Raw genomic sequence first — 24266 nt, 5'->3', positions numbered from 1 at the left:
TCAGCTCAGGACATCTTAGGAGCTGTCCTGACTGGGGGGGGTGACTCCTCCTTGTTTTTCTAATTATCTCCTCCAGCCTTGCCACCAAAAATGGGGGCAGTGGCCGGAGGGGCGGGCATCTCCACTAGCTGGGATGCCCTGGGGTGCTGTAACAAAAGGGGTGAGCCTTTGAGGCTCACCACCAGGTGTTACAGTTCCTGCAGGGGGAGGTGAGAAGCACTTCCACCCAGTACAGGCTTTGTTCGTGACAAAGGCACTCTCCCCATGTGGCCAGCAACATGTCTGGTGTGTGGCAGGCTGGCAAAAACTAGTCAGCCCACACTCAAAGTCGGGTATGTTTTCAGGGGGGCATCTCTAAGATGCCCTCTGGGTGTATTTTACAATAAATTGTACACTGGCATCAGTGTGCATTTATTGTGCTGAGAAGTTTGATACCAAACTTCCCAGTTTTCAGTGTAGCCATTATGGTGCTGTGGAGTTCGTGTTTGACAAACTCCCAGACCATATACTCTTATGGCTACCCTGCACTTACAATGTCTAAGGTTTTGCTTACACACTGTAGGGGCATAGTGCTCATGCACTTATGCCCTCACCTGTGGTATAGTGCACCCTGACTTAGGGCTGTAAGGCCTGCTAGAGGGGTGACTTACCTATGCCACAGGCAGTGTGAGGTTGGCATGGCACTCTGATGGGAGTGCCATGTCGACTTAGTCATTTTCTCCCCACCAGCACACACAAGCTGCGAAGCAGTGTGCATGTGCTGCATGAGGGGTCCCTAGGGTGGCATAAGACATGCTGCAGCCCTTAGAGACCTTCCCTGGCATCAGGGCCCTTGGTACCAGGGGTACCAGTTACAAGGGACTTACCTGAGTGCCAGGGTTGTGCCAATTGTGTAGACAAAGGTACAGCTTAGGGAAAGAACACTGGTGCTCGGGCCTGGTTAGCAGGGTCCCAGCACACTTTCAAATCATAACTTAGCATCAGCAAAGGCAAAAAGTCAGGGGGTAACCATGGCAAGGAGGCATTTCCTTACACAACCCCCCCCCCCAAACGAAAGAGGATGAGACTAACCTTTCCCAAGAGAGTCTTCATTTTATAAGTGGAAGAACCTGGACAGGCCATCTGCATTGGCATGGGCAGTCCCAGGTCTGTGTTCCACTTTAAAGTCCATTCCCTGTAGGGATATGGACCAGCTCAACAGTTTAGGGTTAGGGTTTTCTCCTTTCATTTGCATGAGCCATCTGAGAGGTCTGTGGTCAGTCTGAACTACAAAGTGAGTACCAAAGAGGTATGGTCTCAACTTCTTCAGGGACCAGACCACAGCAAAGGCCTCTCTCTCAATGGCACTCCAACGCTGCTCCCTGGGGAGTAACCTCCTGCTAATAAAAGCAACAGGCTGGTCAAGGCCATCATCATTTGTCTGGGACACGACTGCTCTTATCCCATGTTCAGAGGCATCTGTCTGCACAATGAACTGCTTAGAGTAATCTGGAGCTTTTAGAACTGCTGCTGTGCACATAGCTTGTTTCGGGGTGTTAAAGGCCTGTTGGCATTCTACAGTCCAGTTTACCTTCTTGGGCATTTTCTTGGAGGTAAGTTCTGTGAGGGGTGTCACTATTGATCCATATCCCTTCAGAAAACTCCTATAGTATCCAGTCAAGCCAAGGAATGCCCTGACTTGAGTCTGGGTTTTTGGAGCTACCCAGTCCAGAATAGTCTGGATCTTGGGTTGGAGTGGCTGAACTTGGCATCCACCTAGAAGGTGTCCCAAGTAAACCACAGTACCCTGCCCTGTCTGACATTTAGATGCCTTGATAGAGAGGCCTGCTGCTTGCAAGGCCTGCAAAACCTTCTTCAGGTGGACCAGGTGACCCTGCCAGTTGGAGCTAAAGACAGCAATATCATCAAGATAAGCTGCACTAAAGGACTCCAAGCCAGCTAGGACTTGATTGACCAACCTTTGGAAGGTGGCAGGGGCATTCTTTAAGCCAAAGGGCAGCACAGTAAACTGGTAGCGCCCATCAGGTGTAGAGAATGCTGTTTTCTGTTTTGCTCCTGGTGCCATTCTGATTTGCCAATACCCTGCTGTCAAGTCAAAGGTACTTAAGTATTTGGCAGCACCCAATTTGTCTATTAACTCAACTGCCCTTGGAATGGGATGGGCATCTGTCTTGGTGACAGAATTAAGTCCTCTGTAGTCCACACAGAACCTCATCTCTCTCTTGCCATCTTTTGTGTGACGTTTGGGGACTAAGACCACTTGGCTAGCCCAGGGGCTGTCAGAGTGCTCAGTCACTCCCAATTCCAGCATCTTGTGGACTTCCACTTTGATGCTTTCCTTAACTTGATCAGACTGTCTAAAAATGTTGTTTTTGACAGGCATGCTGTCTCCTGTGTCCACATCATGGGTACACAGGTGTGTCTGACCAGGGGTTGGGGAAAAGAGCTCAGCAAACTGCTGGAGGACTTGCCTGCAGTCAGCTTGCTGTTGGCCAGAGAGGGTGTCCGAGTAGATCACTCCATCTACTGTGCCATCATTAGGGTCAGTGGCGAGGAGATCAGGGAGAGGTTCACTCTCTGCTTCCTGGTCCTCATCTGTAACCATCAACAGGTTCACATCTGCCCTGTCATGGAAGAGTTTCAGGCGATTAACATGGATCACCCTCTTGGGGGTCCTGCTAGTGCCTAGGTCCACCAGGTAGGTGACCTCACTCTTTTTCTCTAGCACTGGGTAAGGGCCACTCCATCTGTCCTGAAGTGCCCTGGGAGCCACAGGCTCCAGAACCCAGACTTTCTGCCCTGGCTGAAATTCAGCCATAGCAGCCTTTTGGTCATACCACATCTTCTGGAGCTGTTGGCTGGCCTCAAGGTTTATGCTTGCCTTTTCCATGTACTCTGCCATCCTGGAACGTAGGCCTAGTATAGTCCACAATATCTTTCTTAGGCTCATGAAGAGGTCTCTCCCAGCCTTCTTTCACAAGAGCTAGTGGTCCCCTTACAGGATGGCCAAACAGAAGTTCAAAGGGGGAAAACCCTACTCCCTTCTGAGGCACCTCTCTGTAGGTGAAAAGCAGACATGGCAAGAGGACATCCCATCTCCTTTTGAGCTTTTCAGGGAGCCCCATGATCATGCCCTTCAATGTCTTGTTGAATCTTTCCACAAGACCATTGGTTTGTGGATGGTATGGTGTGGTGAATTTGTAAGTCACCCCACACTCATTCCACATATGTTTCAGGTAAGCTGACATGAAGTTGGTACCTCTGTCAGAAACCACCTCCTTAGGAAATCCCACTCTGGTAAAGATACCAATGAGTGCCTTGGCTACTGCAGGGGCAGTAGTGGACCTAAGGGGAATTGCTTCAGGGTACCTAGTAGCATGATCCACTACTACTAGGATATACTGATTCCCTGAGGCTGTGGGAGGTTCAAGTGGACCCACTATATACACTCCCACTCTTTCAAAGGGGACCCCCGCCACTGGAAGTGGAATGAAGGGGGCCTTTGGGTGACCACCTGTCTTACCACTGGCTTGACAGGTGGCACAGGAGGTACAAAACTCCTTTACTTTCTGGGACATGTTGGGCCAATCGAAATGGTTACTAACCTCTCCCAAGTCTTGGTCTGTCCCAAATGCCCAACAAGTGGAATGTCATGGGCTAAGGTCAGAATGAACTCCCTAAACTCATTAGGCACTACCACTCTCCTAGTGGCACCAGGTTTTGGATCTCTTGCCTCAGAGTAAAGGAGTCCATCTTCCCAATAGACCTTGTGGGTTCCACTGACATTTCCTTTTGTTTCCTCAGCAGCTTGCTGCCTAAGGCCTTTAAGAGCGGGACATGTTTTTTACCCCTTGCACAGTTGTTCCCTTGTGGGTACCACTGGGCCCAAGAGCTCAACCTGATAAGGTTCCAACTCTATAGGCTCAGTTCCCTCAGGGAATAGAACTTATTCCTGAGAAGAGAGGTTCTTTTTCTTTGTCTGTGCTGAAGCTGTTTCCCCAGTCTTCTTTCCTTTTCTCTTGGAGGGTTGGGCCATTATTCCAGACTCCAACACCTCTTTTGCACCCTGAGCCTTGCACTGTGCCCTTGTCTTGACACACACCAGTTCAGGGATACCCAGCTTGGTTGCATGGGTTCTGAGGTCTACCTCAGCCCATGCTGAGGACTCCAGATCCAAACAGACAGTCTACTGGTATCTGCAGAGGAGACTACCACCTGTTTCAGGCCATTGACCCCTTCCCATTCTAAAGTTACCACAGCCATGGGATGTACTTTAGTCCGATTGTCAGCGTTGGTGACTGGATAAGTTTGTCCAGTCAGGTATTGTCCTGGGGAAACCAGTTTGTCTGTCACCATTGTGACTCTGGCACCTGTATTCCTCAGGACTTCTACACTAGTCCCATTAATAAAGAGATGCTGCCTGTATTTTTTCATGTTAGGAGGCCAGGCAGCTAGTGTGGCTACGTCCACCCCACCCTCAGAGGCTAATGTAGCTTCAGTGTGGACCCTGATTTGCTCTGGGCACACTGTTGATCCCACCTGGAGTAGTAGTAGAAGTGGAACCTTTCTTGGGACATGCCTTGTCTCCAGTTTGGTGTCCCTGCTGGTTACAGCTATGACACCAGGCCTTTTTGGGATCAAAGTTTTTACCCTTGTACCCAAATGAGGATTGTGAAGAGGCTTTGGACACTCCCTCCTGAGCAGGTTTTTGGGGCCCTGTAGAAGACTCTTTACTTTTTCCCTTGGATGTCTAACACTCTTCCCCTGGGGAGTCTTTGTGACCCCTTTCTTTTGGTCACCCCCTGAGGAAGTCTTGGTCACCCTAGTCTTGACCCAATGGTCTGCCTTCTTTCCCAATTCTTGGGGAGAAATTGGACCTAGGCCTACGAGATGCTGATGCAGTTTATCATTGAAACAATTACTTAAAAGGTGTTCCTTCATAAACACATTATACAGCCCTTCATAATCATTTACACCACTGACATTAATGCAACCATCAAGTGTTTTGACTGAGAAGTCAACAAAATCAACCCAGGTCTGGCTCGAGGGTTTTTTAGCCCCCCTGAAGCTAATCCTGTACTCCTCAGTTGAGAGTCCAAAGCCGTCAATCAGGGTAGCCTTCATGAGGTCATAGGATTCTGCATCTTTTCCAGAGAGTGTGAGGAGTCTATCCCTACACTTTCCAGTGAACATTTCCCAAAGGAGAGCACCCCAATGAGATTCGTTTACTTTTCTGGTTGCACAAGCCCTCTCAAAAGCTGTGAACCACTTGGTGATATCATAACCATCTTCATATTTTGTTACAATCCCTTTGGGGATTTTTAGCATGTCAGTAGTTTCTCTGACCCTATTTAAGTTGCTGCCACCATTGATGGGAGCTAAACCCATCTCTTGTCTTTCCCTTTCTATGGCTAGGAGCTGTTTCTCCAAAGCCAATCTTTTGGCCATCCTGGCTAGCAGGAGGTCATCTTCATTGAGGGTACCCTCAATGCTTCCAGAGCTGTTGGACTCCCCTCTGGGAGAAGCAGCATCTCTGACTTTCACTTGTGGAGTCAGGGTTTGAGAAACCCTGGTCTCCCTAACTAGGACAGGAGGGGGGAAATTATCCTCCTGGTCACTAGCTTCCCCCTCTGTAAGGTTGTCTTCAGAGGGGTTGTCTCTAGCAAACTCTGCCAAAAGCTCCTGGAGCTGTACTTTGGTAGGGTTTGATCCAGTTTTTATCTTTTTGATTTTACAGAGAGTCCTTAACTCTGACATTTAAGGTGCAGGTAAGGGGTGAGGTTGAGCTCCACTACCATCTCTTCTGTATTAGACATTATGGGGGTCATTCTGACCTTGGCGGACGGCGGAGGCCGTCCGCCAAGGTACCGCCGTCAGAACACCGCACCGCGGACAAAAGACCGCGGCGGTGATTCTGAGATTTGCCCTGGGCTGGCGGGCGGCCGCCAAAAGACCGCCCGCCAGCCCAGGGCAAATCAACCTTCCCACTAGGTGGCCGGCTCAGAATTGAGCCGGCGGAGTGGGAAGGTGCGACGGGTGCAGTTGCACCCGTCGCGTATTTCAGTGTCTGCTAGGCAGACACTGAAATACTTTGTGGGGCCCTCTTACGGGGGCCCCTGCCGTGCCCATGCCATTGGTATGGGCACGGCAGGGGCCCCCAGGGGCCCCGCGGCACCCCCTACCGCCATCTTGTTCCTGGCGGGAGAACCGCCATGAACAGGATGGCGGTAGGGGGTGTCAGAATCCCCATGGCGGCGGAGCGTGCTCCGCCGCCATGGAGGATTCTGACGGGCAGCGGAAAGTCGGCGGTACACCGCCGGCTTTCCGCTTCTGGCCGCGGCTGTACCGCCGCGGTCAGAATGCCCGGCGGAGCACCGCCGGCCTGTTGGCGGTGCTACCGCCAACCTCCGCCATGGCGGTAATTACCGCCGGGGTCAGAATGACCCCCTATTTCTCTAAAAGTTGGGATACTTTTTAAGAATCTAAAACTATCTCTAGAACTTAATCCAAACTTTTACAAAACTTTTAAACTCTAAAAGAAATGCTAACAGGGACTAACACAAGGCCCTAGCAGGACTTTTAAAAATTTAGAAAAATAGCTCAAATTTCAAAAATCAGTTTCTAATGACAATTTCTGGTATTTAGTCGTGTGATCAGGTATTGGCTGAGTAGTCCAGCAAATGCAAAGTCTTATATCCCACCGCTGATCCACCAATGTAGGAAGTTGGCTCTGTATATACTATTTCAAAGTAAGAAATAGTGTGCACAGAGTCCAAGGGTTCCCCTTAGAGGTAAGATAGTGTCAAAAAGAGATAATTCCAATGCTCTATTTTATGGTAGTGTGGTCGAGCTGTAGGCCTATCAGAGGGTAGTGTTAAGCATTTGTTGTACACACACAGGCAATAAATGAGGAACACACACACAAAGACTTACTCCAGGCCAGTAGGTTTTTATATAGAAAAATATATTTTCTTAGTTTATTTTAAGAACCACAGGTTCAAGATTTACAAGTAATACTTCAAATGAAAGGTATTTCACTCAGGTATTCTAGGAACTTTGAATAATCACAATAGCATGTACAGTTTTGGCAAAAATGGCAATAAGCTATTTTAAAAGTGGACACAGTGCAAAAATCAACAGTTCCCGGGGGAGGTAAGTAATTGTTAAGTTCACAGGTAAGTAAAACACTTACATGGTTAAAAGTTGGGTCAAAGGTAGCCCACCGTTGTGGGGTTCAAGGCAACCCCAAAGTTACCACACCAGCAGCTCAGGGCCGGTCAGGTGCAGAGGTCAAAGAGGTGCCCAAAACACATAGGCTTCAATGGAGAACGGGGTGCCCCGGTTCCAGTCTGCTTGCAGGTAAGTACCCGCGTCCTCGGAGGGCAGACCACGGGGGTTTTGTAGGGCACCGGGGGGGACACAAGCTGGCACAGAAAGTACACCCTCAGCGGCACAGGGGCGGCTGGGTGCAGAGTGCAAACAGGCGTCTGGTTTTGTATTGAAAGCAATGGGGAGACCCGAGGGTCTCTTCAACGATGCAGGCAGGCACAGGGGGGGCTCCTCGGGGTAGCCACCACCTGGGCTAGGTAGAGAGTCGCCTGGGGGTCGCTTCTGCACTGGAGTTCGGTTCCTTCCAGTCCTGGGGGCTGCGTGTGCAGTGTTGGTTGCAGGCATCGTGTCCCTTGTTACAGGCAGTCACGGTCAGGGGTATCCTCTGGATTTCCTCTGCAGGCGTCGCTGTGGGGACTGAGGGGGGTCAACTCTGGCTACTCACGGGCTCGCAGTCACCGGGGAGTCCTCCCTGTGATGTTGGTTTTCCGCAGGTCGAGCCGGGGGTGTCGGTGCAGAGTAGAAAGTCTCACGCTTCCGGCGGGTAACGTGAAGTCCTTGAAGTTGCTTCTTTGTTGCAAGAAAGTTGCAGGTGGTCGAACAGAGGCGCTGTTCACAGGAGTTTCTTGGTCCTTGGGTGCAGGGCAGTCCTCTGAGGCTTCAGAGGTCGCTGGTCCCTGTTGGATGCATCGCTGTTGCAGTTTTCTTCGAAGTTGGGAGACAGGCCTGTAGGGCTGGGGGCAAAGCAGTTGCCGCCTAAGTCTTCACTGCAGGGCTTCAGGTCAGCAGTCCTTCTTCAGGTTTCAGGAATCTAGTTTCCTAGGTTCTGGGGGCCCCTAAATACTGAATTTAGGGGGGTGTTTAGGTCTGGGAGGGCAGTAGCCAATGGCTACTGTCCTTCAGGGTGGCTACACCCTCTTAGTGCCTCCTCCCTGTGGGGAGGGGGGCACATCCCCAATCCTATTGGGGGAATCCTCCATCCACAAGATGGAGGATTTCTAAAAGTAAGAGTCACCTCAGCTCAGGACACCTTAGGGGCGGTCCTGACTGGGGGGTGACTCCTCCTTGCTCCTTGTTTTTCTCATTATCTCCTCCAGCCTTGCTGCCAAAAAGTGGGGGCAGTGGCCGGAGGGGCGGGCATCTCCTATAGCTGGGATGCCCTGGGGTGCTGTAACAAAAGGGGTGAGCCTTTCAGGCTCACTGCCAGGGGTTACAGTTCCTGCAGGGGGAGGTGGCAAAAACTAGTCAGCCCACACTGGAAGTCAGGTATGTTTTCAGGGGGCATCTCTAAGATGCCCTCTGGGTGTATTTTAACAATAAATTGTACACTGGCATCAGTGTGCATTTATTGTGCTGAGAAGTTTGATACAAAACTTCCCAGTTTTCAGTGTAGCCATTATGATGCTGTTGAGTTCGTGTTTGACAAACTCCCAGACCATATACTCTTATGGCTACCCTGTACTTACAATGTCTAAGGTTTTGCTTAGACACTGTAGGGGCTTAGTGCTCATGCACTTATGCCCTCGCCTGTGGTACAGTGCACCCTGCCTTAGGGCTGTAAGGCCTGCTAGAGGGGTGTCTTACCTATGCCACAGGCAGTGTGAGGTTGGCATGGCACTCTGAGGGGAGTGCCATGTCGACTTAGTCATTTTCTCCCCACCAGCACACACAAGCTGTGAAGCAGTGTGCATGTGCTGAGTGAGGGGTCCCTAGGGTGGCATAGGACATGCTGCAGCCCTTAGAGACCTTCCCTGGCACCAGGGTCCTTAGTACCAGGGGTACCAGTTACAAGGGACTTACCTAAGTGCCAGGGTTGTGCCAATTGTGGAGACAAAGGTACAGTTTAGGGAAAGAACACTGGTGCTGGGGCCTGGTTAGCAGGATCCCAGCACACTTTCAAATCATAACTTAGCATCAGCAAAGGCAAAAAGTCAGGGGGTAACCATGTCAAGGAGGCATTTCCTTACAGAGTGCGTTTGAGGGTATAGTTGGAGAGTGGCACTCTTGATGGGGCAGTCATCCAGATAAGGAAAGACGTGAATGCCCTGCCAACGTAGTGTGCGACTACTACTGCTAGATACTTTGTGAACACTCAGGGAGCTGTAGTGACCCCAAAGGAGAGTATCTTAAACTGATAATGTTTTTTTCCACTGACCACAAACCTGAGGTAGCGTTGATGCACTGGGTGTATAGGTACTTGAAACTAGGCCTCCGTCAAGTCAAGAGCCTTCATGAAGTTCCCCTGCTGTAAAAGAGGTATGACATCCTGAAGGGTGACCATATAAGGAAATAAAGAGAGTACAACCCTGTGCCTTGATGTTGCAGAGGCTCTGGTTTGATGGCGCCTTTGCACAGGAGTGATTATACGTCTTTTTTTTAGCAGTTTTATGCGGAAAATGGGATACACAATCAAAAACACAATACCAACTGTTAGGAGTGACCTTTGGGACCCGAAAAAGGACAGATGAGGGTCTTGAACTAGAGCACACGTCCAAATCTGAAGGCAGAAGAAAACAATCTAACAATGGACTTGATACCCATACACATTACCATCAAGAGGAGGAGTCACCAACCCTTGTGACTCGAAAGACTTCTTCGAAAAACAACTTCCACATATCTGGACCCAACAACAGATGGCAGGAGTATGCATAGCATGTGTATCTATATCCAACATGCCTTGAACAAGCAGTCCCCCTCCCCCCAAAGCGGTAGCTAGTAGGCAGATGATGCAGATGTGTAAAATAGCATTCTTAACACAGTCTGGCCACAGACTATTGACCAGCTAGTATATCTACGGAGTAATGCTTTGGAAACGTGTGTGGGGCTGGACAAGTAGATGCTTTGCACGTGTCTGCTAATGGGATGTTATATATGAAAGCCAAGATAGCACCGTCCTTATAGGTAGTGTGTGCCCCGGACATTGCAGTGAGTACAGGTTTAGCTTTGGGGTCTGCTGGTGTCGATTCTATAGGTGCAGCATCTTGATTTTCTTCCTCTGAGATCTTACTGGACAGGGTCTCAAGACTGGGTGTTGGTTAGGTCACTGGGATGCCGGAGGTGGCCAATGTACCCTCTATGCAAAACAGGATCAGTTCACAGAAGATGTCAGGCTTCACGGAGGATAACTTCTGATACATTTTTTTGGCGCATGTAGGAAATTGTGTTATCGGTTGTGGAAAGTGCTAATTCTACTCAAGCAACAACCACAATCCTTGACATGGTGAACCTGAAAAGTCACTAAATTAAACTGTCCTTGCCCCTCGGGTAGCTCGCATAAAAACAGTCTGGCTCAACTTAGATGTCCTATGTTAAATATTTATGCAGTACACAAACAGTAATGAAGTGAAAACACAAAAGATATCCCACAGCAATTTAGAAAAAGAAGAGAAAATGTAATAAATAAAATGAGACCAAAACTACAAAAATCAAATTAGTGGAGTAGGAGTTTTGCAATTTAAATGTTGAAATAAAAATAGCAACAAGAAGCAGAAAGCGCTAACTGTGGGTATCTGGACGTACTAGGACAGGACAAAGTCACAAGTTGAGGCTGACTGTGTTGGAGTCCTGAATGGATACTGGGACCAGGTTAGTCCTGCTAAAAAAGTTACTGTCTCAAAGTCCGGGGCACAGATTAAAACTTCAGAATGTCACAGGAAGCGCTTAACTGGTGCCAGCAGGGCTCAAGCACGTAGAGTTGCAGGGCCAGTTGCTGCTGGTCAGTTGCTGGGAGGCCTCTGGAGCTTGTTCTGTCCCGGCAGCTCAGAACAGGAGGTCACCCAACTGACTCATGGGAGCACTCTGGTATTCCTGAGTTCAAGGAGATGGCCCGGTTTCCTTCAAGCAGCAAGGCAAACCTCAAGATGCAGGGCAGTATTATGAAGAACAAGGCAGGCCTCAAACAGCAGAGCAGTCTTCTGATGAACAAGGCAGGCCTTAAGTAAAAGGCAGTCCTCTGGTAGCGGGGGGGAGGCAGTCCTCTGAGAAACAAGACAGTCATCTGGAGTATAAGGCAGTCCTTCTGTAGTCTTCCACAGGCCCAGGAATGTACTGAAGAGTTGGTCTCGGGGTCCACTATTTATACCTGGTGTCAGCTTTGAAGTGGACAAAACTTCTAGAGTTGTTCCCTCCCAAGTTGGCTCTGGAATCTCCTTCCTTCCTACCCTGGCTCCTTGGTGTTTGGGATGACAAAAAGCTAGTGTGACGTCTTTTGTGAGTGAGCTCCTTTAAAGTGTAAGTGAGGTTGTGCAGAGTTCCTCATTTCCCATCCTGCCAATAAGTAGTGCCCATTTGTGTCAATGTTAGGGAGGAATACACAAAGGCCAACTGCCAAGCTTATCACAGACATGTGACCCAGAACACTGGTTGCAGGCACCAAATGGTTAGGACAAGAAAATGCCAATATTCTAAAAGTGGAGTTTTTTTAATTGTAATCTAAAATCCAAATTTACCATTAAAGAAGATTTTGAAAAATACATTTAAGTCCAAACATGACACTCCAACCTGCTCCCCATCAAATGTTATCATCTATTATATGTAATAAGTTAACCCAATGTTTTGCTGTGTGAGAGGCAGGCCCGGCAGTAGTGTAAAACTAATTTGATCTACCAGGACATGTGAAACTTAAAAGTACATGTCCAATATTTGAAATACACTGCAGCTGTATTAAAAAGCTATGTTTTCCATATTTTAAGGAGTGAGCACAAGCGCTTTGGTACTGGTTAGCATGGGTAAAGCGCATAGAATCCTAAAAGCCAATAAAAGGAAATTTTCAGAAAACAGGCAGGTGGAGGCAAAAATTGGAGGGTAACCATGCAGAGAGGGCCAAGCCCAATAGAGCCTAGCACTTTTCTCTTTGATACCTAAAAGTTTTCTTTAAAACCAAAATGTGAGACAGAACTGGCATGAGGTCTTAATGTGTTCAGTGGAGAGGCAAAGGTTGGAAACGCTGTGCTGGTACGCCCTTGAATATTTTGTGTTGCACCCTGAACACAATTGGAATGATGGGCATTCCTGCCCCACTCCTTCTCTCTGCATTTTTCAAGGTTACTCAGAGACTTAAATGACTTGCCTGAGTTGAGAACTGGAATGTTTGCATCAGCACTGAGTCAAATCGTTCGCATTAGGTAGTCATTAAGAGGTGCTCATGTTGGGAGAACTACGTACAGTGACTGTACAGTGTACAGTGATTGTTACCCGAGCCATCAGTCCAAAGAGTGGAACAGTTGAGCTTGAAAAATCTACAAGAATGCACCGATTTCAAAGCCTTTGCACAAAACACAATGGCAGAAAAAACAATTTAAGCTGAAGTCGGTGCCCATACACACTGTAGGCTAAAAGAGGAGTCAAAGCACACCCTGACACTCGAAGCTTCTTTGAAGAAAAACGAGTTGTAATGTCTGAGCAAAACACTATGGCGGTCATTCTGACCGCGGCAGTCGGCGGTCGCCGCCCGCCAAGCGGTTCCCGCCGAAAGACCGCGGCGGCCATTCCGGCTTTCCCGCTGGGCCGGCGGGCGACCGCCAGAAGACCGCCGGCCGGCCCAGCGGGAAAGCCCCTTCAACAATGAAGCCGGCTCCGAATGGAGCCGGCGGAGTTGCAGTGGCACCCGTCGCGATTTTCACTGTCTGCACAGCAGACAGTGAAAATCTTTGTGGGGCCCTGTTAGGGGGCCCCTGCACTGCCCATGCCAGTGGCATGGGCAGTGCAGGGGCCCCCAGGGGCCCCACGGCAGCCGTTCCTGCCATCCTGGTTCTGGCGGTGGACACCGCCAGAAACAGGCTGGCGGGAAGGCGGTCGGAATCCCCATGGCGGTGCTGCAAGCAGCGCCGCCATGGCGGATTCCCTGGGCCAGCGGGAAACCGGCGGGAAACCGCCGGCTCCCCTTTTCTGACCGCGCCAGGAAGCACCGCCAGCCTGTTGGCGGTGCTTCCGCCGCCCTCCGCCATGGCGGTCATGGACCGCCAGGGTCAGAATGACCCCCTATATCACAGGAGTATGCAGAGGATATGCAGCCAAAGCTAATTCATACCACTCTTCATTCATGCCTGTGATACAGTGCTATTAAAAAATAATACAAATATCCTCACAGATTTATAGATTTGCACGTAGTTTTTATGGGCTTTCTAGAACTAGTGCCCATCTTTTTGAAATCACGTGATGGTCAGAAGAAATTAAACACAAAAAAATGAGCACTAAGGAGATCAATGTTTTCTTGGGTAACATTTGACGCTGCTGTGAGTTAGATGCCTGCAATAGCTGACACATAAGTATGAGTGTTTTTCGCAGGTGCAGGCAGCAGGTGGACTATCTAAAGCAAAGCGTGTTGAAGGTTAAAATATGGTGCCTGCCTTTATGACTATGTAAACATGACAGTTATACAACTAAGGAGAATATGTTTCTAAGATGTTTGCTCAGTTTCCCTTCTATATATCTATTTTTGCAACCGATCAGGAATGACTCCTAAAACATATTTAGAAGACAACATCAAACTGGCTGTACTGTTTCTTTGAATCACCATATGGCCTAATCTTTAATCTGTCCATTCTCCTATGTTAGTTACTGCACTGAGACTGTGAGTTCTCAAAATAACACCTATGCCAAAAAAGTGTTTCTTCAAATTGGTGAACAAGATTCCCAGGAATCAGTGAAAGCAGAAGTCTGGGGGAATATAGCCTTGTATAATACCTTGAACTTAGAACCTTTTTTATCTTGAGTAAGGAGCTTATATGAGAGAAGTTTAGTGACCCATCATAGATTTTGTCTGGAAGAGCATTTTTTGTGCTTTTCTCCAGGAGGCAGACAATGACATGTATACACCCCCTGTGAAGAAACGTCATTGCAAACAAACATGCACTTTGTCAATTTTGTGAATAACCTCATCAAGTGTTTGTAATGCTTGCATTGTAAAGAGGAGTATTCAGTCAATGCAGGTGAGTTAATCTTTATTTCACAATGCTACAAAACCACATAATATGTTTGGTACTAAAACATTTTAGAACTAGAAGGATCAAAATGGAGAATCTGAATCTGTTGTTCTCTTGAATGAAATGTTTGTTTCTTAATAATAGAATATATAATAATACAGCAGTATGTTTTATTAGCTGCAGTTTCAGTTTCAGAATTAATTTTTGAGTGATTCAACTTGCAGGCAAAAGAGCAGCAGAAACAGGACACACTCAGAGGAAGAGTTTTCTCCTCAGAGCTCTTTTAAAATTAGAACATTGTGGCTTGGTGACCGGAGCTAACCTGAAACCCATATTGAAAATATACACTTGCTATCAAATCTGAGGTTCCGATATTCATAGCAGCAAATGTGATATAAGATAATAAACCACCCTCGTAAAAGTGTGTCAGCCACATGGAGGGCGCTTTAGTCATTTTATGCGGAAGCACAACATGGCTGAGGCAGATTTACAAGCCTTTGAATAATTAAAATATTAAGTCCAAATTAAAAGTTTAAAAAAATCAGGGGTTCATAGCAAGATAATGGAATTCACTATATTATGGCTAAGGTCTTGCCATGTACCACCTTATATGCCTACATTGCTAAATTGCAGATACTCTTGTCAAAACAGAATAAGTAATGATTTTAGTTAATTTCAGATTGTAGTTGAACTGCAAGCTATGATTTTATGTGTGTACGTTTTTATGTCATCAGTACATCATTATTTTTCCATTTACTAAGTTTCATGTCATGTGTCACTACAGTATCCTTAACCCAATTTTAGACTCTCTGTTTTTATGCTGTTACTGATGTACTACGCAAAATATATGTTATGTACAAATGTGGTCAGCGTGTTACTATAATAGTGAAATGTTGGAAAAGTTTTTAAATTGTACAATTTAAATTGTAAAAATGGAACAACGGTTTGTGTTCCTGCTGGACCATGATTTTAACAAGCATCACGGCACCGTATTGCCAGCCTGCAAACCTGTGTTGGGTTATAAACTAGCAGATACAACAAACTGTGTGAACCACGCCAAACAGACAGGTAATTGGAAATGCCGCTTTAAGTAGCAATTTATTGACTGCTGAGATTTGCATTATCATAGTGGCGTTCTTGCTCAGGGCAGGAAAGGAACAAAAGGCTTGCATTGGTTGGTTTACCCACGTGAAATGTGAGCTGCAAAGTCCTAAATATTTGATTGTTATCTCATTGGGGAAATAAAGAGAATGTTTGCGCTATTATGGGTGAAAGACAATAACAGCAGGGCTCTTTCAATATATAAAATCCTATAGAATATCAATGGTTTTAATTCAGTTTTTGGTCTTGAAGAAGGTTGGATAAAGGTCAAGGAGCCATGAAAAAGCTGCGTCAATACAATACTTTTTTAGTATTTTGATTGTATACAGTTGTTTTCAAGTTATTTTTGGACCAAATGTTTTTGATGATGTATCTGGTCCAATGGATATTAAACTATATTAAAAAATATCACTAGTATTTTATGTGTATTTTATTTAATATTTATGAGATTCTAAATATTGTGGTTGGAGCACAATTGGTTATTTTGTTGCATCAAAATTATACCTGTTGTTGATAATTATGCATCCACATAGCGAAGGTTTGGATTTTGGGAAAAAACGTTTGTCAATTTCCATTCCTACCATAGTACAACCATTTAATAAATCTTGTTCACCTTCAGAGGTCAGATGACTTCAGTGGCGGCTGGACTGGAAGTATCCTTGTTTCAAAATGGATTCCATCACCTGGCAGAGGGGAGGTGATCCACGGAAATAGCAAAATCAGGAACCACCTCATGCCAAGAAACTCCCTTACATTGCGTTGCCATCCCAGGTCATACAGATGTTTCCCAGCGAACCAATCTTTACAGGTGGCCCCTTTGAAGAGTAGTGCAATGTTGAGGATCAGGAATGCAGAGCAGAATAGAAGACCCACCACACAGGTGTCAGCTACAAAGGCAAAGACGAAGGCCGAGGCGCTGACTTGACCTGGGACAAAACACAACATAAGTAGATTTATTGATTTAGTGGAAACGAACTTTGCAAGGAAAGCAGTTCAGTGATAGATGAAGATATTCATATAGCATAAATAATTGTCTTTTGTAGTACATACACCTTTTAATAATGAAAATTCCCCGTTTCCTAATACTCCTGACTTGGTACATTAAGTAATTCTGAGAGATAAAGCAATCCGGGTGGGATCTCACAGATTATTCAGCATGGAACCTCTAATTAGAACCAGTAGGTTCAGGGCTTCAAGAAAAGAAAATGATCATGCATCTACATGCAGACAATACACAACCATGCCTCAAAACCTAAAATACAAATTAAGATAAAAAACTTCTTGGAACAAATCACACATTGAGTTTCCTCCTTCTCCGTGAAACTAAACGTAACAAAAAACATGAATTCCTCCTCCTACACTCCAAAGAATCCTCATCTAGTTTCATCTATTTTTAAGACTCAGAACAATCATAGATCTTAACCCGCCTTGGTCCCATTCTTAATGTCATTTGGCATCATCATGGACCCCAATACCTCAAAAATAAACTAAGCAATCTACACCAAACTCATTCTTCTAAGTAAGCAGACATTATCAGTTCCTCTCACAGACTTGAACAGCTGCACAAAATAAATTGTACATATAGAAGGTTGTAAGCCTTAGATCGTCTGGCCTGCCCAAATCAACTGTCGCTCCTCTGAAGATCATATTTTATACAAATGCCTGTCTTGTTAAAGGAACTAGGAAATTAGATCACACCTCACACATTTGAAACACCTCCATTGTCTACCACTGGAAGTTAGAACTCACTCCAAAATGGATCAAGTCCTTCACAAAGCCCTCCATCTTGCCAAAACCAGAACAAACTACACCCCGCAAAAGGATAAAACACACTAGAATTCTCTCTTTCCTTCCTTGCCCTCTTCAAGTCATCCGTCATGTATATAGTGCTGCAGTTTAATGTTAAGCACCCCATTTCCCATACACCTAAACGAAAGCCCGAAAAAAATAATCATTTAAAAACAGGGAATCTCAAATTGGAGCTCAGGTTTCACAGTTAACATTAGATCACTAGACAAGACTATTTAGACCGCAAAATCTACCCAGTTGTTTATTTTTTCTTTTTATTACCTGACTGCAGAGGCTTTATTTAATTCTCCTTTGAACGCTAGTCATCCAACTCAGAATTTGGGTACAATACACTACTGGAGGAGAGCTAAATTGTTAAAAATGTCTGCTGTGGTATGCCAGTGAATGAAAACCATTAGCAAAGCCAATAGGTCTCGGCAATCTGAGAGCTATAGGCGCTGTCAATGTTAATGTCTATAAGCGATGTCAATGCTAATGGCACAACAGCGCTGCCATGTGCACTCAGTGCAGCATCACCAGGGGAGCATTTAATCAACCCTTTGCATAAGTTGGCCCTCCCCTGCTATATAATTCCAGTGGGCATGATAGATGTATATATATATATATACACACACACACACACACACACACACACACACACACACACATATTATAAAACACATACACTTATATAGTGTTTCAGGCAGCTTTCTTTTCATCCAATGGTCTGACCTCTATAACACATGGCATGGGGCAATAGTTGCATATTAACATAGCATGAATTGTGTGCATGTGTTGTAAGCGAGAAATCACAAGAATGGAATGGTGCAAACACTGAGAAAGCAAATGGACAGCCAGCATTGAGTGTGCTGGAACGGCTAACCCCAGTAAGACTGAAGACCTTGTATGTCATGGTTAAACCAGATGTTATGTCATTGTGAAGTGTAGGTAGTGCTTAATTTGAGCTGGTAGCTGCCAGAGTCCACCAGCACTCATTTTTCCTTATCAGACATCCCTGAGGGCAACAAAAGGAAAACACACAAACGGGAAGGAAAAGACAGAAAAACTGTCAACAAGGGAGAAAGAAGCCTGCAAGAGTGAGTTAAAAGGGCAGATAGCGTCTGGCAGTGGATTAAAGAGAGATGAGGTGGAGTCTCGACTACGCAGCCTTGGTATTCAGCATGGGGACATGTAATATCACCGGCCGCTGACTTGTAAGCAGTGCTTTGCGCACCTGCACTCAGGTCACCTAATCACTACAGTCTGGCTGGATGCTTTTATGGGATCTCTATTAAAGCAGTTAATGGTAACAAGTCAGTTTATGGGGGAATGCACTTATTTACAGGCTCTTTGAAGTTTATAAAACTGTGTCAGGTGAAGTCCTGTGTGAGCTGCCTGCCCCATGGAGCCCTGATACATTTTTACATACCAACAAAGTATTTGCGGTGTTGTTTGTTTCTCGCTTTTAGAAATGGAAGGTGATACAGATGAAATAATAAAAAGCACGAGCTAGCATTAAAAGTCTAGCTTGTACCGAAGCCATCAAAATGCTTCTTCCGACAAGAGTGCACAGAACAGCTACCTAGGGGAAAGTAAATAATATAGTAAAATGAACGTGATTGAAGAACACGGCAGAGATAATCAAGCAGGGCTGCTTGGGTGACTGGCTGGCACGCAATCTGTGGTGTGGGGGATCTATTCATAGACTTGAAATCAAAGGATGTTGTTAAGCATTGAGGAGAACCCGCCCCCCCACCCACCACCCCACAGCATCTGCATCCAGTTTGTGTTTCACCTTCTCAATGTCTTTCTTGTTTAATAGCTGTGACTATGAGGTCAGGTTTAGGCAAATATTTTAATGGCAGGCTTTATGAAGCCAACGAGGCACGCCGGGCCCAGGCTTGTGATGTGGACAGGACACTAAGGGTAGCGTGAGGTGGTCTTAGCCGAGGCATGGAGTGGGACGGATCTCCGAAAAGGCTGCCTGCCTGTAAATGACGCTGATAAGCATAGCAGGATCTGTCCTTGGAAGACATGGTGTGAAGGAGTTTTCAGTTTATGGTTACAGGACAGTGAGTTGTAATGCAGTTTAGGAATACTTGCAGGGAAAACAGCTTAATTTAACTTTTACCATCTATTTAATTATGTTCTTTTGCACAGCGTGAACCAGGCTACGGTGGGCACTGGAGTTCCACGCTGCGCATGCTATGTGGTGATGGGATGTTTGATTCTATACCCTTTGTGTACCATCAGAGGGCTAAAGGGTAGCTTCAGAGATTTCACCAAGAAGACAGAGAGCTCCGAATGGCGACGTACCCCGTGGTTCTTCACCCTTCCACTGGTACTAATGGAAGTGGGGAAATTGGGCCTACATCCCCATGTTAGGTAATAACGGAGGAGAAAGAAAGACAGGAAACCGTTGACAAAAGGAGAATACATAGATGAAAACCGGATAAGATCACGAAACATTGCAGTGCAGCGCTCGTAGCGAGTGAATACACCACTGCTCCTGAGGTGGGTTCTTAAAGAAAGAAAACAGAAGTTCCTAAAATGGTCATAAAATGAGAGCAGTGGAGGGATAATGTAACTGGTCCATGCTCTCAAGGAGGGGTAAACACAGGAAGAGACATGACAAATGCATGCCATGAACAAATGGAGAGGAGGAATAGGAGAGCAACAATGAAGCCATCAATGGGACGCCTATGGGCGGGCTGAAGCGCAGAAAGTATATACAACATGTCTCTTCGAGACAGCACATGCGCTGTCTAGCTGAGACCTGAAAAATGGGCTAAGAATGTTGTTATATTCTATGTTCTAATCAGATGTTATTCAGAATCTTACTGTGTCATAGCGTTGGAATGTTACTGTGTCAGAGCGTAGTTGGAATGTTGCTGTTTGAAGAGCGTGCGATTCGGAATCTGGTGTGGTGAAGAGCAGCAGCTGTTGGGGTTAACCGAGGCTGGGATGTTTCCTCCGCATTAACTTGAAGATGTGTAACAGATAATAAAAGAACAGTTTCCGTCATTATCTCCTAATGGCCTCGTGTGGAATTTCTTCTTCGTGACACTTCATGTGGAGGTTCACCTTTATAACAAATGTATTCTTTCATTGTTCCCTTCAGTGTACTTTGTGTGGATGAGCTTTAACCAACTTGACATGTTTGGCAGCCTTTCAGGCAGAGAGATAATTTGGCTGCGTCTTGCTGCACTGGGTACTGACAGAGGAGAAGGGAAAGTAAGCTACTGCATTCAGACAAGACAGCGCAGTTAGTGGAGTTCACCACACAAGCAATGGTTATTTCTCATGTAAATGCTGGTAATGCTAGATTATTTGGCCTGCCAAAATTAACTGTACATCCTTTCAAACAAATACTTCATGTAGCTGCTTTCTTTCTTAAAGGCACTAGGAAATCAGGTCACATCACACCCATTTAAAAGATACTGCATGAGGTTCTGCATCGACTAGTCCCTTGATCATATTACAGGCAGTGGGTTTGGGTTTCAAGCAGACTACAGGCTCATAGGAAATGACAGCCTGCACAGTTTCTAAAAACACTGGACTTATCAACTGCTGGTTTAAAGAACTTCAGTGTCAAGCTTAGTACATTATTTACCACTACTATGTTTCTAATGCGGGTACCTTAGTGTGCTGGTCTCTGTGACTATAGTTTTCCCAATAATTTCACATTGAAGATAAGAGGACAGGGCACTGCTTGCCACAGTGAAAGTGTTGCTGACCTTTGTTACATGGCATCTTGTCCACATATAAAATTAAAGTTGTTTCTTTGGCTTTAGCCAGGCCACATCATAATGTGCATAATACAGTGGCTGTGATCAGGAAGCACTCATGTGATATGTGTGTGCCATATGAAAGTGCATCCTTGAGAGGTTGATGCATTTTTGTATGCATAGGCTAATGCGGAGTAGGGTGCCATGTCTTACTGCACAAATAGCTTTCTTTTTGTCTTCGGAATGAAAGCCAGTACAGCTGGGGTTTTGGTTTCTCAAAAAGAAAAAACAGTGACACATGGGCAATGAGTTTTCAACCTCCTTGTGGGAAGCATTGTTTATTTTCACTGCCCACATCCAGTGTCTGATGCATGGTGGCCCTGGACAGGGAAAGTATTCACCAGCAGGATTGTCCCAAAAAGAATGGATGTCCTGATGCATTAAAGACAGTAACTATGTGGGGGTGCAGGCTACCACTTTTGAATAACTAACCAGTGGCGGCTAGTGACATCTGAAAGTGGTGGGGCGTAAACGTTTGAGATGAGTGCCCTGTGGTGAGTGAACTTAGCGAGCCCGACCTCCAAAAGGAGGATTTGGGTGGAGGGAAAGAGTGGGCAAATGGCGATTTTCAAGTAAAACTGAGAAAGCAAGAAGGTTAATAAAGTAATTGGGAAAGTTTAGTTATGACATCAATAAAGAGATTTCATATGATAATGGCGTAGACAGCTGCTTATAACCAGAGAATTTCACAGACTTTGAGATAACAATGCAGTGAGTACCTCACAGATTTGCAAGCAGTGACCCTGCAAGCATTTTTACAATTTTAATGAACCTCCTATGGAGAGAGAGGGCTTTTTAACCTTGTGCTGTAATTGGCTTGGGGTGATTTATGTCCACTAACCTTGTAACTATCAGTCTTGCACTCTTTGTTGTGCATCATGCTAATAAAAAAAACAAAAGTGTAAAACATGTCAGACCCTTTACACGCTTACACACTATACTTATTTTTTTCCTTGACCAGCACTACTTGATAGAGCGAGGGCTGAAGACACAGTGGGGTACACTTACAGCAGGCTCCTGAATGGAGACTAGGTCTGTCCTGCAATGCTAATTGTTTCATTAAATTCCTATTTCAAGTACACGTGCATTAGCATGACCAGTTGATAAGGAATTGACTATACTGAATGGGAAGCGCCAGCCCTGGAGGGTGAGAAATTAAGAGAGTCTGGAACCCCCAAAGAACTCCCCTTCTCACACAGAGCAAAGGAGACCCCAGATCGCAATTTCAGCTCATTATTTTTAAAATACAGAACGTTTTTTTTGCTTTCCACATGAGAAATGCTGAACTAAACACCCGGTGACTGCCAGAAATGTAAAAGTAAATGTTCCTGGGTCGAAGGGAAGAGATCCAGGGTTAAAGAGGAAAACTTAAGCCAACAGCCATAGATTCTTTAAAAAAAAAAAACATACGCAGGGGGCATTAAGAACCCCACTGCATTCACATATTTTGTAGTTTGAAAATACGCTACTTATAATGTACTTGATGTGCAAAATATGTGGGTGCAAATTGGTGCCCGCATATTATGCGACACGCATTTGAAAAGATCTAAGCTTATAATTACTTAAATATCGGCTGCTTTACATATTGACTAGTAGACTTCCTGCATATGTCTGAACTGTATAAAAATACCAGTGATATGAAATACTCCGTCAGAGGGATTGAAAGGAGCACGGCTATGGGAGGGAGAGGTTTATTTATTTATTTATTGGGGCAGTTTTATAAACCACAAACTCTATCCGAAGGTATAGGTGCACTCTCAATGAGCACCTATTACATTACACACAAGGACACATTATTTTTTTTTTTTTAGGCATAAGGCACCGAGACATTAAGGGGCATATTTATAAGACCCGAGCGCCACCTTTTACCACATTAGCATCATGTTTTTTTATGCTAATTTGGCCCAATGAGGCCAAAATCCCCGCACCACATTTACAAAGTGGCACAATGCATGCATTGAGCCACTTTGTAACCCTTTGCGCTACATTATGCCTGCACCAGGCATAATGTATGCAAGGAGGGGCCTTTCCCTTAAGGGAGCTGAAAAAATGGCGCAAGGAAATCTAACAGATTTCCTTGCATCATTTATTACGGCACTTTTAACGCCTGCTTAGAGCAGACATTACTATAATGGGATATAATTATTTATTATGGGCCCTATGTACTCTGCAGAAGTAGCGCCAATATTTTGGTACTACTCCTGCAGAGTACATCAATAGCGTCATAAAAAATTTCACTATTGCCCCCTACCACGCACCATGGTGCGCCGTATTTAAAATACGGCGCACACATGGTGGCGGTAGGGGGGTGGTAAAAGGCGCAAGAAAAATGGCGCTGCATGCAGTGCAAAGCCACTTTTCTTAAATATGCCCCTAAGTGATTTGCCAACAATCACAGGATGTTGAGCAGCCGCTGAGACTTGAACCGGGTTCTAACCTCCAGGTCCAAAGTCAGTAACTCAGGCCATCCTATCGCCTTGCAAGCACCATGCAGGCAGAGGAGGCAGACGGAGGCGTGGATGGGCCAAGTGAGTCTCAGAGCAGTGCGATCAGACTCTCCTAAAGGCAGCTTTCATCCAGCTTTCTTTCAGAGCATGTCCCCTTTAAAGCACTCTTAGCTTGGACTTGCGCAGCAAGGCGCAGACAGGAACATTGTCAGCAAAAGCCCAAGTGAAGAAAATTATAAAAAGTGACTGTTAGAAATGGGGTTTTTGGTTGGCAGTCAGATTACCCTCTGTCCAAGCAAGAACCCTCACTCTAGTCAGGGTAAGTCACACACAATCCAAATTATCCTGTGCCCACCCTCTGGTAGCTTGGCACGAGCAGTCAGGCTTAACTTAGAAGGCAATGTGTAAAGTGTTTGTGCAATAAATCATACAATAACACAATATAGCACCACAAAAATACACCACACAGTGTTTAGAAAAATATATAATATTTATCTGGGTATTTGCAGGTCAAAACGATCAAAGATGCAATAGGAATTTGTAAAGATATCACTAAAAAGTGATATAAAGTGTCTTATGTCTTTAAAAAGCAAACAAAGTCTCTTTCAAGCACAAAGTCCCTGGTTTAAAGTGGAAAATCTCCGCAAAAGGCCGCAGAGGAGGAGATACGTGGAAAAATGGTGTGTGCATCGGTTTCGCACCTTCACACACGGACTTGCGTCGTTATTTTTCATGCGGGGAAGTCGTACATCGTTTTCCGGCTCGCGGACAGTCTCCTTCTGTGGTTCGCAGGATTACCAGATGTCCCGGGGTCTGTGCGTGGAATCCTAGGCTTGTTATCCAGCTGCACGTCGTTCCGGTGGCCTGTGCGTGGAATCTTCTCCCTCACG

At 45.7% G+C, this 24266-nt stretch overlaps 1 protein-coding gene across 2 annotated transcripts in view; it reads right to left on the bottom strand.

Moving 5' to 3' along the window:
* The window catches only part of ZDHHC24 (zinc finger DHHC-type containing 24), a 183819-nt gene that overhangs the window by 47710 nt on the left and 111843 nt on the right, over window positions 1-24266 (bottom strand). For both annotated transcript variants that reach the window (XM_069207842.1, XM_069207840.1), the window contains one exon: window positions 15967-16279. In XM_069207842.1, the coding sequence (XP_069063943.1) occupies window positions 15969-16279 (311 nt within the window). In that variant the 3' untranslated portion in view covers window positions 15967-15968. The remainder of the gene's footprint in view (window positions 1-15966; window positions 16280-24266) is intronic.

Source organism: Pleurodeles waltl, chromosome 9, assembly GCF_031143425.1.
Source record: "Pleurodeles waltl isolate 20211129_DDA chromosome 9, aPleWal1.hap1.20221129, whole genome shotgun sequence".
NCBI classification, from domain to species: Eukaryota; Metazoa; Chordata; class Amphibia; order Caudata; family Salamandridae; genus Pleurodeles; species Pleurodeles waltl.
This window is presented reverse-complemented; position numbering and strand designations above follow the sequence as displayed.